We start from the raw sequence: 12,839 nt of genomic DNA, 5'->3' as shown, positions 1-12,839 counted from the left end.
CGGGACCCCGCTGGGGAGAGGAGGGGATGGGGGGAGACCAGAGGCAGGAGGAGCAGCGGAGTAGCGGGCAGGGGTCCCCCGCGGGGACGCCCCACAAGAGCAGACTCCAGCAGCGTGCGGCTTCCCGCGCTCGCCGAGCTGGTGCTTGAAGGGGCGGTGCGCCGCCCGCTCCACGCCAGAATCTCCCCGCCGGGGCGCTCCCCGCGTCCACAGGAGAGAAACCCTCGTCCCCGCTTCGGCCGGAACCGCCCTGAGCGGGCCCACCCCACCGACGCTGCGCGAAGGGCTGCCCTGCCCGTTTCCTCCCTAGTGCCCACCAAACGCCCAGGGAGACGGGAAGTGAACCCGAAACCCTGCCCAAGGGGGCTGAACCCTCTTCCGTGCCAAGGTTAATGGCGACAGGGCTTTCCCGGTCCAAACAGGAGCACCCACAGCGCCTGCGGAATACGCACCGCGCCCCTGGCACGCCATCCCGCGCCTCGGCCTCCGCTCTCCCCCGCCCCTTCTCCCCTCTTGACTACCCTCGTGTCTCCCAGGGACCCCTCCCCTTCCCATGTCCCCACACAATCTCCCCGTCACACCTCACATCTCCCTTCCCGTCTCCTCTCCCCTTCTCCCCTCACAACCCCCTCAACTTCTCCCAAGTCTCCCCTCACCAATCCCCTCACCGTCTCCCCTCACGTCTCCCCTCACATTCTCCCATCACTCTCTCCCCTCAAGTGTCGCTCACCTTCTCCCCTCCTGTCTCCCTTCACCTTCTCTAATCACCTTCTCCACCCAACTTTTACCCTCATCATCTCCACTCCAAAATTCCCCTGACCTTCAGACCTCACAATTCCCATCATGTCTCCCCTCACGTCTCCGCTCACCTTCTCCCCTCACAACTCCCTCAACTTCTCCCAAGTCTCCCCTCACCAATCCCCTCACCGTCTCCCCTCACGTCTCCCCTCACCTTCTCCCCTCATTTCTCCCCTGACATGTCGGTTCCCTCAGGTGCCCTCCCTGAACAGTTTCCCTGCCCCTGTCTCTGTAGGAGGGTAAAATGGACCCATATCTTCTCTCCTGGATGGTCATCTGTCACCTGGCCTTCTCCCTGGGCCCAGACCTGGAGGGACAACAGTCAGTGTTCCCCTTGTCTCGTGTGCCCTGTATCCCTGAGCTTCTGCCGGAGATGTGTGGGCTGCCTACACAACTATACCCTTATCTCCCACAGAGTAGTTAGTAATCACACTGACAGTCTACGACTCCATTCTCCTTGTCAACAAGCAAGTCACCCCCATCCTCATATAGCTCTGGATCCGACACCTCAGCTGGACGAGCAGTAACTGCAAAAGGCTTAGAAAGAAGAACAGGTGCTGGAGAGTCTGCACAAGTCCAGGTCGCGTGAGAGCGAGAAAGTGAGAGAGAGAGAGGCGCTGAGGAGAGAGAGAGGCGCTGAGGAGAGAGCAGCTGTTAGTAGGGCGGGCAGGGAGGGGTGAGGAGCCAGTTACATGTGCGTGGACTCGGGCAGGGTGGTGTGCGGCTGCTCCTCGGGGCCCTGGGCCAGCAGTAAGGAGTCCACGGACTGGTTGCTGAGGCGGAAGCGTGCCAGGCGGCGGAAGTTGCCTGGAGAGTAGGGTATCTGCACACGGGCCCTCTGGGAGGGCACCACCGTCTCCTCAGGAGACAGCCAGGGCGGCACCCTGGAGAGGATGCCTGGGTCCTCGTCCGGGGAAAACACCGGGTTGTCAATTCCTAGGAGAGAAGGCAGCAGCTGAGCAGCTTCCCAGGCTGACCCCGAACCACACAGAGGGACACCAGCTCATCCTGCGCCATCTGGAAGGCCACCGGAAGGCCCTGCACCCCAGGCTCTCCCTCCACAGGCCGCAGGCAGGACAGGTAGCAGTTCCCTTTTCTCGGAGCACACCCTCGCCTGCTTATGCACCTGCACTTGCACAGCCTCGTGGACCCAGTGCTACACCTCCCTGCTCCTACTGTCTCTGTCCAATGACCACTGAGGTTTCAGTTTCATAAAAGCTTTTGCGTAAAATAATTAACACTCTTGGAATAGAAAATGCCCCACTTCTGTGGCAGCATAGGGCGTCCCCCACCCCTCACCTGAGGGCGAGTCTGTCGCTGTGTCCTGTGTGACGTTCGCCAGGAACTCAATTCCCCCACTCATCTCCTCGGCCTCGTAGTCAGGGGCCTCCTCAGGGTCCGAAAGTTCCAAATCTGATGGCAAGGAAAGGGTAGCATGAGGGAAACGGACCAGGAGCACAGACGCCCCGGGTCCAACGCCCTTGACCGATACCCTTGACCAGCTCGCAGCACGCCCTAAGGTTTGTCATCACTGCCACCCGACCCTGCAGCATCTGGGCAGCTCAGAGGACAGGGTTCCCCGTGTGGCCACGCCAAGACAGGGCCAGGCAAAGCAAAACCACACCGTGGGGCCCCCTACTCCTCCTCCCCAGCCACACTGAGCCTTTTTTTTGTGTGTGATGAAGATTGGCCCTGAGCTGACATCTGTGCACATCTTCCTCTATTTTGTACGTGGGAGGCTGCCCGCCACAGCATGGCTGAGGAGTGGTGTAGGTCCATGCCCAGGATCTGAACCCATGAACCCGGGCCACGGAAGAGCACGCCAAAATCAACCACTGCACCAAGGGCCGGCCCCAACACTTGGCCTTTTTGAGGAGGGGGCACGCTGGAGAAGATGGGGCTGGGATCACAGGGCCAGCAGGGGAGGGGACGAGGAGGGCGCACTTGTGTTGTGGCGAGGACCCGGGACAAGGGGATGAGGAGTTCACCTTGAGGTGCCCTGACAGCAGCCCCCACCCCCGAGGCAGGACAGGCGAGGCAGCTGCCTGCGGAGGAGGGTCCTGGGTGCCAAGGGGAAGGGTCTCCAGGGAGGACAGCCCTCTGCACCCGCCTGCCCCTCATGCGCATCCTGGGTCCTCCTGACAAGCGTTTCTGCCGTGGCCCCAACCAGTACCTTTTTCCTTGATGATGAAGTTGTGCAGGGGGTTCTCCACGGGCAGTTTCCCATTGGGAATGCTGCTGTTTCTCTGAGGAGCAGAAGGAAACAGTTACAGGGACGGGGCAGCGGCACAGGGTCCTGCACCCCTCCTTGTCCTCGAGGCTCCGCCCAGGCCTGTCCCTGAGGGGAGCCCTGGCGTCCGTCACGCACCCCCACGTGGCCCTGTGCCCGCACCCTCACCCGCTTCTGAGCACGCTCCCTCTTGTACAGCTTCGCCGCCTTCTTGTTCTGGTTGACCCCCAGCTTGGCCGACTTGAAGGACTCCAGGCGCTTCCTCATGGTCCTGTGGAAGATCTCCTTGTCCTGCTTCTCGTCTTCACTGGGAGTCAACTCGTGTCGACTGTAGAGATGCTTGTACTGGGGGAGGCGACAGGGAGGGTAACCAGGGGTGACGGCGCAGCCCCAGGGCCCCAGGGTGGGAACATCTGCAGGGAGGCCCAGCCCTGACACCCCTCCAAACCCTCCCTGCCTGAGCGTTCTATGTGCTAAATCCTGGGATTCCCCCTTTGGACCAGGGAGTGGGGGAAGCTGTGCCCAGGCTCTGTGCCAGGCAGGGGGCTCTGGGCAGACACCCCACCCGCCAGGTGCCCACCTCCTGCCGGGGCTTGTACAGGTACTGCTGCAGCGTGTGGTGAGTGACCATGTCCTCAGTGTCGCGGATACTCCTCCTCCTCTGCTCCAGGGACTGCATGTCCAGGCACACAGCGCTCACATTCTCCCTCCTACGTGAGGACCACGTGGAACGTCAGAGACCCTGGCTCTCCCACTGCACCTTGCTTCCCCTGCACCTTGGGGCCTGGGCACCAGCGGGCTGCCTGGAAGGCTCACCCTGGGAGTTTTCTTCCTTGGGCTGTGGTCAGACTGACCCTCCATGAGGCCCCCTGGCCTCTTATTTAAGGGTGCTTCCCTGCATCGCACCCTATGCCTCCTGACTCGCTCCCTCCAAAGCCCAGGCTGGGAGCCCCGCCTGGGCACCACACACCCACGGCTTCCCCCTGGGTGCCTGGACACCGCAGACAAGGCTGAGAACTGCCCTCTGCTGGCCACAGGCCCCAGTCAAGCTGCCCAGTCCAGCAGAGGCAGGAGGCCCCAAATCCAGGACCACTGCAGGCATCCTGCAGGGTGGGCAGCTGCAGATGAGGCCTTAGGCTCCAAATCTGCCGCCTGGCCCTGCCTCCCCGACCCCGTCCCTCCATCTCGCAACAGTGCCAGCGCTCGCGTGCTGACTGGATAATACAGGGGGTGTGTGCGGGGGGAATGCCTGGTGGCTGTCTCCATACCCCTCCCCCACTCTGCACCCCCTCTCCGTGGGAAGCAAGCCGGGAGCCTCCACTCCCCCTATTCATGACTCTCAGTTGCCCCAAGATGCCCGTTGGCTGATGTCTGTCCAGGGAGCCCTGCTGTGGCTGTGGTCAAGGAGGACCCCTGCAGCAGCAGCCTCCAGGGTCCTGGGAGAGGCGCCAGGTGAGGGCTGCCTCCTCCAGGGAGTCCAGTGGGGACACGGCACAGACTCACAGGAGGTAGGAGACAGAGGCCTCCACGGTTGAGGGGCGTGGTGTGCTGAAGTCCACATTGACCATGTTGTCGGTGCTGGGGGAGCGGATGAAGGCCAGGGACCCACGGCGCTCTCCCTGGAGGAGGAGATGGCTGTGTCAGCCTACATGCAGCACTGGCCGTCGAGGCTGCCTGCTCCACGACTGCTCAGCACCCAGGGAGCTGGGGGCCACCGCTAAGGCCTCGCTGGAGCTGAGCAGTTAGTTCATGGTCGAGTTGAAAGGGAAAGAGAAGAGGAAACTATGTGAAGGACACAACACCTCCTTCGGCACCTCAGGGAGTGCTGGGACACACGGAGGGCCCTACGGGATGGGGAAGGTGGCCCCGTACCACTTGGCGCTCCAAACCAGCTGCCCTCGTTTCCCCCAAGGAGGGAATCGCCCGGCCTCAAGGCGGGAGTTGACTCAGATTAAACCACAAAGAGCAGAGCCTAACAGAGCAAAAGGGGAAACAGCCGAGCTCCTGTGGGTGGGAGCCGGGCCGTTTGCCAAGGGGGGTCAGGAGAGAAGGTGGGTGACCCCCAGGGGAGGGTGGGACAGGCAACCGGGTCTGGGCCAACCTGCTGACGGCAGAGTTGAGAGCTGAGAGCTGACGCTGTGGGCGGCCCTGCAGGAGGCCACCACTCACCAGCACAGCCGAGGTGAACAGGCTACCCCCTGGTGCGGTCTGAGCAAGCAGAGCCAGGCCTGACCAGGAGGAGCCCACTGGTGCGAGTTGGGGTCAGGGCACTCTGCAAAGTGAGTAGCAGGTGGAGGTAAGGCTAGAGGCCCTGCTGGGAGCCTGTGTCACCCACCTGGAGGCTGGGGGCCATGGAGTGTCCCAAGGAGAGCAGATGCGGTCAGCAGAGGGGGCGCCACCAGCATGACACCCATCGTGGCACCCTGGAGACCCCCTACCTTCCCACCCCCATCCAGGTTCCCAGGCCAGGAAGGGTCCGGGGTCAGAGAGGACAGGGATTTGTGCACTGAACTTTCTCAGCCAGGGTCAGAGGTGCGGGCGACAATCTTCCAGTAGCTTCTGTCCCATGGCCCCTGACAGGCACTGGAGCATGTGGCTGGGGTTCTGGTGGAGCAGGGCTGGAGTGGTGCTGGCTCAGTGGGAAGCTGAGGGGCTGCTCTCCTCCTTCATCTCCTGATGGCCCCTGGCTCCCTCTGCCTGGAGGCACCTCATCCCTCAGAGTGACCCCAGGTGGTGTTGGCCATGCGTTTGGGGTGGACGAGCCCCAGTGGAGACAAGAATGGTTTTCCCCTCTGAACCAACAGAAACCTCCAGGCCTCTGAGGCCCACAGGGTTTACTGAGCGGGTCCTGTTGGTGGGGACGGGTGTGCAGACGCCAGCTCCCCAGGCTCTGTGCAGACCTGAGCTGGCAGTCAGGAAGGAACCAAGTGCAGGAATGAAATGCTGAGTCCTGAGCCCTGAAGTCAAGCAAAGGAGTGAAGTCTTGCAGATTCCACTTCACACACAGTGAAGGCATGGATTGCAGAGTTGTAAACCATTAGAGAGTTGGAGTCCGTGACCGGACTGGCCTCCAGGCCCCTGATGGCTCCCCGTGGCTGGGCGGCCTGGTCAGAGCCCCTCAGAGGAGGCCTGGGCAGTTATCGGGAATGACTCTGTCACTGTGGACACTGGATGCCACGGTGGGCATGGCCTGGAATGGCAGTCGCTGTTACAGATCACATTCAGGACAGGGAGGAGCAAGCTCAGGGTCTGCCTGGACCCAGGCCTGTGCAAGGCACCAGGTGGCCTCGGGTCCCAGGGAGTATGAGCGGGGACACACATGGGTCAGAGGCAGCCAAGTGATCAATGCAATGGCCACGTGATGGTCACATGTGTGCACTGAGAAACCAGGAAATGCTGCCAGGAGACGTGTGGCTGCTGGAGAAGGGGCCGGCGGGGCTGCGTGTCCCACAAGGGATGGGGTTTGACCTGAGACCTGCCGTGACTCGTGTCACATGCGACACAGCCTGAGTCCTGACTGTGAGTGGCTGTGGGCTGGTGCAAGCAGGTGGCATCAGAAACAGCGCAGTCCTCAAAGTCACCGTGAGCCCGTGCAGCAGGCTCCTGAGCCCCGCTCACTTACCCCACAGCCTGGAACCTTCCCCACCCCCGTCAGCCTCAGAGACTTGGTGGCAGGTCCATGGAGGAGGCAGAGTATGTCCCATGCTTACCGCACAGGACTCAAGAAGATGTCCTTGCTGGTTTCCCCTCTGTGTGTACACACGTGTGTGCATGCGTGAACATGTGTGGGCATGCGTGCGCATGCATGTGTGTGTCTGTGTGTGCATGTATGTTGGGGGGGGCTGTGGCCCCATAACTCCCTACCTGGCCTCAGATATCAGACCCACTAGCACCGTAGAGTGTCCTACAGAGAATCGTGGGAGGGTTCTGTGCCTCAGTTTCCCATGAGTGAGAGGAAGCTGTGATATAACCCATTCCTGGGGTGTCGGAGAACCCATGAGCCTCATGTGAACTTGCGGGGTGGGTCAAAAACAGCACGATGCTGCCTGAAGCTGCCCCCACCCCACCCCACTCTGTGACCTCAGGGTGCAGGCAGACGTGTGCACAAGGTGTGGGCCGCCCCGGCCCACTGCCCCCTGCCCCAGACCCCAGTGGCTGTTCACATCCCATGTCTGTCTCTTGCTTTAGCCCCTGACTCCAACAAAGAGAACAAATGGAATGTTCTGGTACCTCAGCCACATAGCTAATGGCGTCCTTCAAGTTGAGCTCGTGGAAAACATTCAGAATCCGATCTCGTGACTTTTGAGCCGACCTTCTCATAAGGATTTTGCTGAGGAATTTCCTATCAAAATTGGTCCACCTGGGAGGGTCAAACCAATACCAGTATCAGCACTCATGGGGCTGTGGGTGAGGCCCCGGGACAGACAAGGACCTCAGCAGCATCTGGGGGCCGGGAGCAGGGTCCTCCTCCCAGTGCCCAGACTCTTGATAGACATGTCCGGCATCCCAGGAGCTGGGCCAGGACACAGAAGAGGCCCATCTCTCCCTCTGGTTTTTATTTACTGTAACAGTGGCCAAGGTGAGTTTTAAATTAAAAGAAAGAAACCTCAGTCACGCCACTCGATGCTCATTTCACCATTCCGTGCTTTGTTCCTGCCTTCCCACGGATGGCAGTCGTCACCAGAATGTGTGTACAACCATGGATTGCATTTTCTAATCAAGTGCAACATCGCCAAAAAGTTTCCACACGATCCTGACCCCCAGAAAGGTGGGCTGAGGGCAGGGCGGTGCCAGGGAGAGCAAGGCCCCAGGCTCTGGCCACAGGGACGGGGCACATTAGAAAGGCTGGGGGAAGAACCTCCCGAGCTTTCACGCTAGCAAGAACCAGGCTGGCTAGAAGGAGACTTTTCTCCAATACAATTAGAAAACTGGCCATGACTCAGGTCAGAAGAGAAGGGACTTCTAGACGAGGCCCCGTGCACCAGGAGCCAGACATCCGGGGAGGGCACCGGGGGAGGAGGAGATCCCAGGGTGGGAGGGGGCTCCCAGGGGAGGAGGGGGACTCCAGGGGGAGGAGGGAGACTCCGGGGGGAGGAGGGATATCCCAGAGGGAGGAGGGGGACTCCAGGGGGAGGAGGGAGACTCCAAGGGGAGGAGGAGTATCCCAGGGGGAGGAGGGAGACTCCAAGGGGAGGAGGAGTATCCCAGGGGGAGGAGAGGGACTCCAGGAGGAGGAGGGCGATCTCAGGGGGAGGAGGGGAATCCCAGTGGGGGAGGCTTCCAGGGGAAGGAGAGGAATCCTAGGGGTAGGAGAGGAATCCCAGGGGAAGGAAGGGAATCCCTGGGGGGAGGGAGCTCCAGGGGAGGAGGGGGATCCCGGGGGAGAAGGAGGACTCCAAGGGAAGGAGGGGGCTCTAGGGGAGGAGGGGGCTCCAGTGGGAAGAAGGAACTCCCAGGGGGAGGAGGGGCATCCCAGGGGGAGGAGGGGGCTCCAGGGGAGGAGGGTAATTCAAGGGGAGGAGGAGGCTCCCAGTGGGAGGAGAGGGCTCCAGTGGGAAGAGGGGGATTTCAGGGGAGGAGGAGTGACCCATATAATTTGCAAACATCCCTCTGGCTCCTGTGAGTGCAGTATTCTTGGGGTAGCCAGGTTAGGTTCAGGGGAACATCAGGGTCCTGTGGTTCTGTGGGGTCTCTCTATACCCTGAGGCTCCTACAGTCATTGTTAAAGGAGGAAAGAGGGGAAACCAACAACAGAGATAATGTGCCTCGAACTTCCCCATTTCAGTCCAGCCAGGGGTGACGCCAGCCACTTACTTATCTCTGAGGTAATTGTGTCCAATTTGCCCAGATATGTCCTCGATGGCTGAGAGGATGTGGTCAAAAGCCTTTGAGAGGAAAGACAAGTGGGTTAGCATGACTCTGAGGGCCCCTCACATGCCCCCCAACCAGAGGACACAACAGGCCCTCCCCCCTCCCTCCCCACCCCTCCTCCTCCCTCCCCCTCCCCACCTCCCCCATACCCGGCCGTGCAGCTTCTCGTTCAGCTTGGGCTCCCGGTGCTCACTCTTCTTCACTTTCAGCCACTGCACCAGGGGCTTGATGGTCAGGCCCTGGAAGATGGGGTGTGCTGACTCTGACAGCCATGCCCTGCTCCAGCCCACAGAGCCCCCATGTGAATCTGCAGCCACCCATGCCCACATGGGGTGAAGGGACCTAGCCGGGCTGTGGGCTTCCTGCAGAAAGGCGCCCCTGCAACAGCCTGCTGGCCCATGTCGACGCCCCTGAGGCCCTGCAGTGGGCTCCCCAGATTAGCCAAAAGCAAGGTGAACTGGGACGCCTTCCCGGGCGCCTCTGGTCCAGGAACGTCAGCTGGGGCTTCGTTAACCAGACGGCCGAGGGAGGACATTTTTAGGCCAAATCGTGCTGTGTCCCCTGTGGGCCCACATGAAAACCTACAAAACAGCTCCTAGTTACTAAAATTATAAAAGCAATTAGGGCCTGGAGGCCAGAAGGGCTCCTTGTGGAGTGCCGTGACAGGGTGGGTCCTCCCTGGCGGCCTCAGGGCGAGGCAGGCTGGCATCAGGACGATGGGGCTCGAGACACTACCTGGAAGATGACGGTGAAGAAGACGACGATGATAGTGGTGCTGACGAAGAGGTTCTTCTCCTTGACCTTTCTCTCGTCCAGAAGGACAACCAGGGCGTAGGCCACTGCCCCACGCAGGCCGCCGTAGGACATGACCACCTGGTCTATGATCTCCAGCTGCACCATCCGGTACCGATTCAGAACCCAGGTCTGAAGGACGACACCTGCAGAGCCAGGGTGCACTCACGCCACCAGCCACCTGGCTCCTCCTGCATGCGCTTCCTGGAAGGGCACGCAGGCGAGGCCCTCCAACCTGCCCTGACAACTGCGCTTGGGGGGTGACTTTGGGGGTTTCCTCCTAGGACTGTGACATGGTGACAGGCAACAGCTACATCCCACATACAGAACAATGAAACCCCTGCACCCATGCTCACCCATGTCCCTTTGTCCATCTTTAACCAGGCCCAGGCCCTCTCTCGGCCACGGGTCAGACCTGCCCCTGTGGGCAGGTCTTCGGCGGTGTCAGAAGCTGCTCCCAGCAGCTATGGAAATTCTCAGGTCTCGGCCTGACTGTGGCTGTAAGTGGCCGAGGCCTTGCATCACGGGAGATCTGGGACCAAAGGCCACCGCGTGAGGGTGGCAGGGAGAAAGCAACTCAGGCAGCACCACATCCGCTCCCTGGAGCGTTCAGTCCCCAGCAGCCTCAGGAGCAGGCGTTGCTCCTCTGGAGCTGCCTTGCACCCCCGCTGGCCCCCCGTCACAGCCCCCGAGGCACCACACACCAGGGACCAGGGACCGGTGCTGGGCCCGGGCAGCGGGGCTCCTGCTCACAGGGGCCACAGTCCATTTCCTCAGTGGCTGATGCTGTCCCCAACATGGATGAGCCACCACATCCAGAATGAGTCAGCCGGAAACCAAATGGGTCCCTGGGTTCTGGAGCCTTCCCCCAGACCTCCAGCTGTCCTATCTCAATCATGAGGCGACAGGGCTGTGAGAAGGCCTGGACCCTCACTGAGAATGACCAATGGCCAGGCTGGTCTGAGGCTCCCCAGGGGCTCTTGAATCTGCTGTTCACTGGGTCCAGGGTGCAAACAAGGGGGCTGGTGGCGAACACCACGTCCCTGGTTCCCATGGACTTCCCACAGCCGTCCCTGCCAACACCCAGCCATCGTCCCCCATCTTCCCCCCAATCACCCTACAATCACCCCCATGGACGCCCATTATCTCCTCCATCTCCCCACTTCCATCATCCCCCCATTGACCCCCACTGCCCCCATCACTCCCCCGTGCCCCTGTCCCCCTGCCATCCACCCAGTACCCTCACCGATGGCCCGGTACACAGAGATGAAGACCAGAGTTAGGAGCACAAAGGCTGTGTTCCACTTCCAGATGAGGGGATCCACGGCTGAGATGCCCAGGAACATGAAGATGATGGTCTCGGCCCCGCTCGCCAGCATCTTCATGGTGTAGCGCACGGTGGTGGCGGACTGCTCCGAGATGTTGGCCTTCACGTACTTCTGACAGCAGATGCCGCAAAAAGTGATGCTGGAGCGGGATGGATGCACGTGAGGCTGAGGTCCCGAGGCTCTGCTCCCACTGGACCTTGTGGGGTCTGGGACCCAGGGGGCTTGGGGCCCATTCCCAAGGCCCAGTTCCCCGTGGCACCTCAGGGCCTCTGTGTCCTGGGCAAACATCCACCTTACTGGTCAGCCCTTCTCTTCGTGGACATGGGGCTCCTCCTGGGGATCAGGGCCCTGAGCTGGGCACATATGGCCCCCCACACCCGGCCCCCCACAGCCAACATTACAGCTGTTGTTTGTGGACCCCTCGCCGCGGGAGCCCTGAGCCATGGACGGGCTGCCTCAGTTTCTCTCCACCGCCAGGCAGGCTGGCTCAGACGGGGGACGCAGGGCAGACATGGGGCCCAGGGAACAGCCAGCTTCCCCGATCACAGCCCCTAGAAGGGCCTGTGTATGGACAGGGGTGGCACAGAGCCCTCCGTTGCTCAGAGCATGCGCTGCAGCTCTGCGAAACCACCAACTCCTTATTGAAAATGCCGGATAGATCAAATTCTTCGCCCCACAGTGAATTTTCTCCAGCTGGGCAGTGGGCCAGGCAGCTCAGGCCTATGACAGGCCACACCTCGTGTTGGGGGAAGTGGGGGGTGGGGGGGCAGCGGGGGCGTCTCTCCCGCCCTCTTCCTGGCGGGTCACAGGGGTGTTTGCAGCCGCTCGGCTGTTTTGCCGGGTTGTGGTGACGAGCCTGTGGCAGCCTTCATGCCCTCGCCCTTCACGGCCCAACGTGTGAGCCCACCCCGCCCACCAGGGCCAGCCGGGACCCCCAAGGGGGTGGCTCCGAGCTCCGAGGCCTGCTTGAGCGAGGGAGGACTTACGCCAGGATGGCCGACAGGGACAGCATCTCGGACGTGAGGTAGGACAGGTAGGAGATGACAAAGACGAAGCCGGGCTCGATGATGCGCACGTGTTTGGTGAAGCGGGTCACCAGCGAGAGCAGGAAGGCGAATATGACCCCCACCAGCGTGCCCCCCAGGCTCACCACGAAGAAGGACACTGCAAGGGGCAAGGACACCCACGCTGAGGCCACCTGAATGGCCCTTTGTGGCCCACGGTGTGGCCCGGCCCGTGCGTTGTGGGTGACACTGGCCCGGGCTGGCCTTCCAGACCATTTCTCATCAGGGTTGCCTGGTAACCCCCCCACAGAGGCGCCAACCGCTCAGCAAACAAAGGCCGATTCTCTCTCTCGAAGAGAAGCCAGGTCTTGGGTCCAGCCTCAACGCGGACGGCAGGGGATTGAACAGCCATGGGAGGCCCGCTCCCCACCCCCACCATAGAGACAGCACCGAGACAAGCGGCCCTCAGGCATGGGCTGGCAGCAAGGCCCAGGGTCCTGGGCTCCCGGTGACAGCCAGGCTGTCACTGTGCCTGCCTGGAGAAACACCTAGGATTCCCCAGGACACCAAGATCCATGTCCTCTACCCAGACGTCTTCATGGGTCTGACGAGGCAACGACCCTCGCCTCCCAGGGTGGTTGGGACCCGACGAAATCGTGTCCATGAGACACGCCAGGGACAGGAGGGGCCTGTCACTGGGACTCTGAAACGGAGATGTTTGTTCCTACACAGGCTGTGGGTCCCAGGGGCCGGCCCAGCCCCATGGCCCAGGAGAGGTGCTGCCCCAAGTCAGCCCAGTTCTGGAGAAGAGACGGG

The 12,839-nt window shown here is 61.5% G+C and overlaps 1 protein-coding gene across 3 annotated transcripts in view; it reads right to left on the bottom strand.

The window, feature by feature from the left end:
• SLC9A3 (solute carrier family 9 member A3) overlaps positions 1-12,839 on the bottom strand; it is a 52,891-nt gene that overhangs the window by 3,339 nt on the left and 36,713 nt on the right. The window contains exons 5-16 of one of the 3 annotated variants that reach the window (XM_023625902.2): positions 12,006-12,183; positions 10,938-11,158; positions 9,635-9,837; positions 9,049-9,138; positions 8,843-8,913; positions 7,259-7,388; positions 4,532-4,647; positions 3,609-3,738; positions 3,197-3,373; positions 2,972-3,044; positions 2,098-2,211; positions 1,491-1,734 (exon numbers count right to left, since the gene is read on the bottom strand). In XM_023625902.2, coding sequence (XP_023481670.1) covers positions 1,491-1,734; positions 2,098-2,211; positions 2,972-3,044; positions 3,197-3,373; positions 3,609-3,738; positions 4,532-4,647; positions 7,259-7,388; positions 8,843-8,913; positions 9,049-9,138; positions 9,635-9,837; positions 10,938-11,158; positions 12,006-12,183 — 1,747 coding nt within the window. Of the gene's footprint in view, positions 1-1,486; positions 1,735-2,097; positions 2,212-2,971; positions 3,045-3,196; positions 3,374-3,608; positions 3,739-4,531; positions 4,648-7,258; positions 7,389-8,842; positions 8,914-9,048; positions 9,139-9,634; positions 9,838-10,937; positions 11,159-12,005; positions 12,184-12,839 lie in introns of those variants that run through there. The other 2 variants (XM_023625903.2, XM_070246164.1) reach the window with 2 other exon arrangements.

This window comes from Equus caballus, chromosome 21, assembly GCF_041296265.1.
Source record: "Equus caballus isolate H_3958 breed thoroughbred chromosome 21, TB-T2T, whole genome shotgun sequence".
NCBI lineage: Eukaryota > Metazoa > Chordata > Mammalia > Perissodactyla > Equidae > Equus > Equus caballus.
Note: the sequence above shows the minus strand (reverse complement) of the source record. Positions and strands in the feature narration are given on the sequence as shown.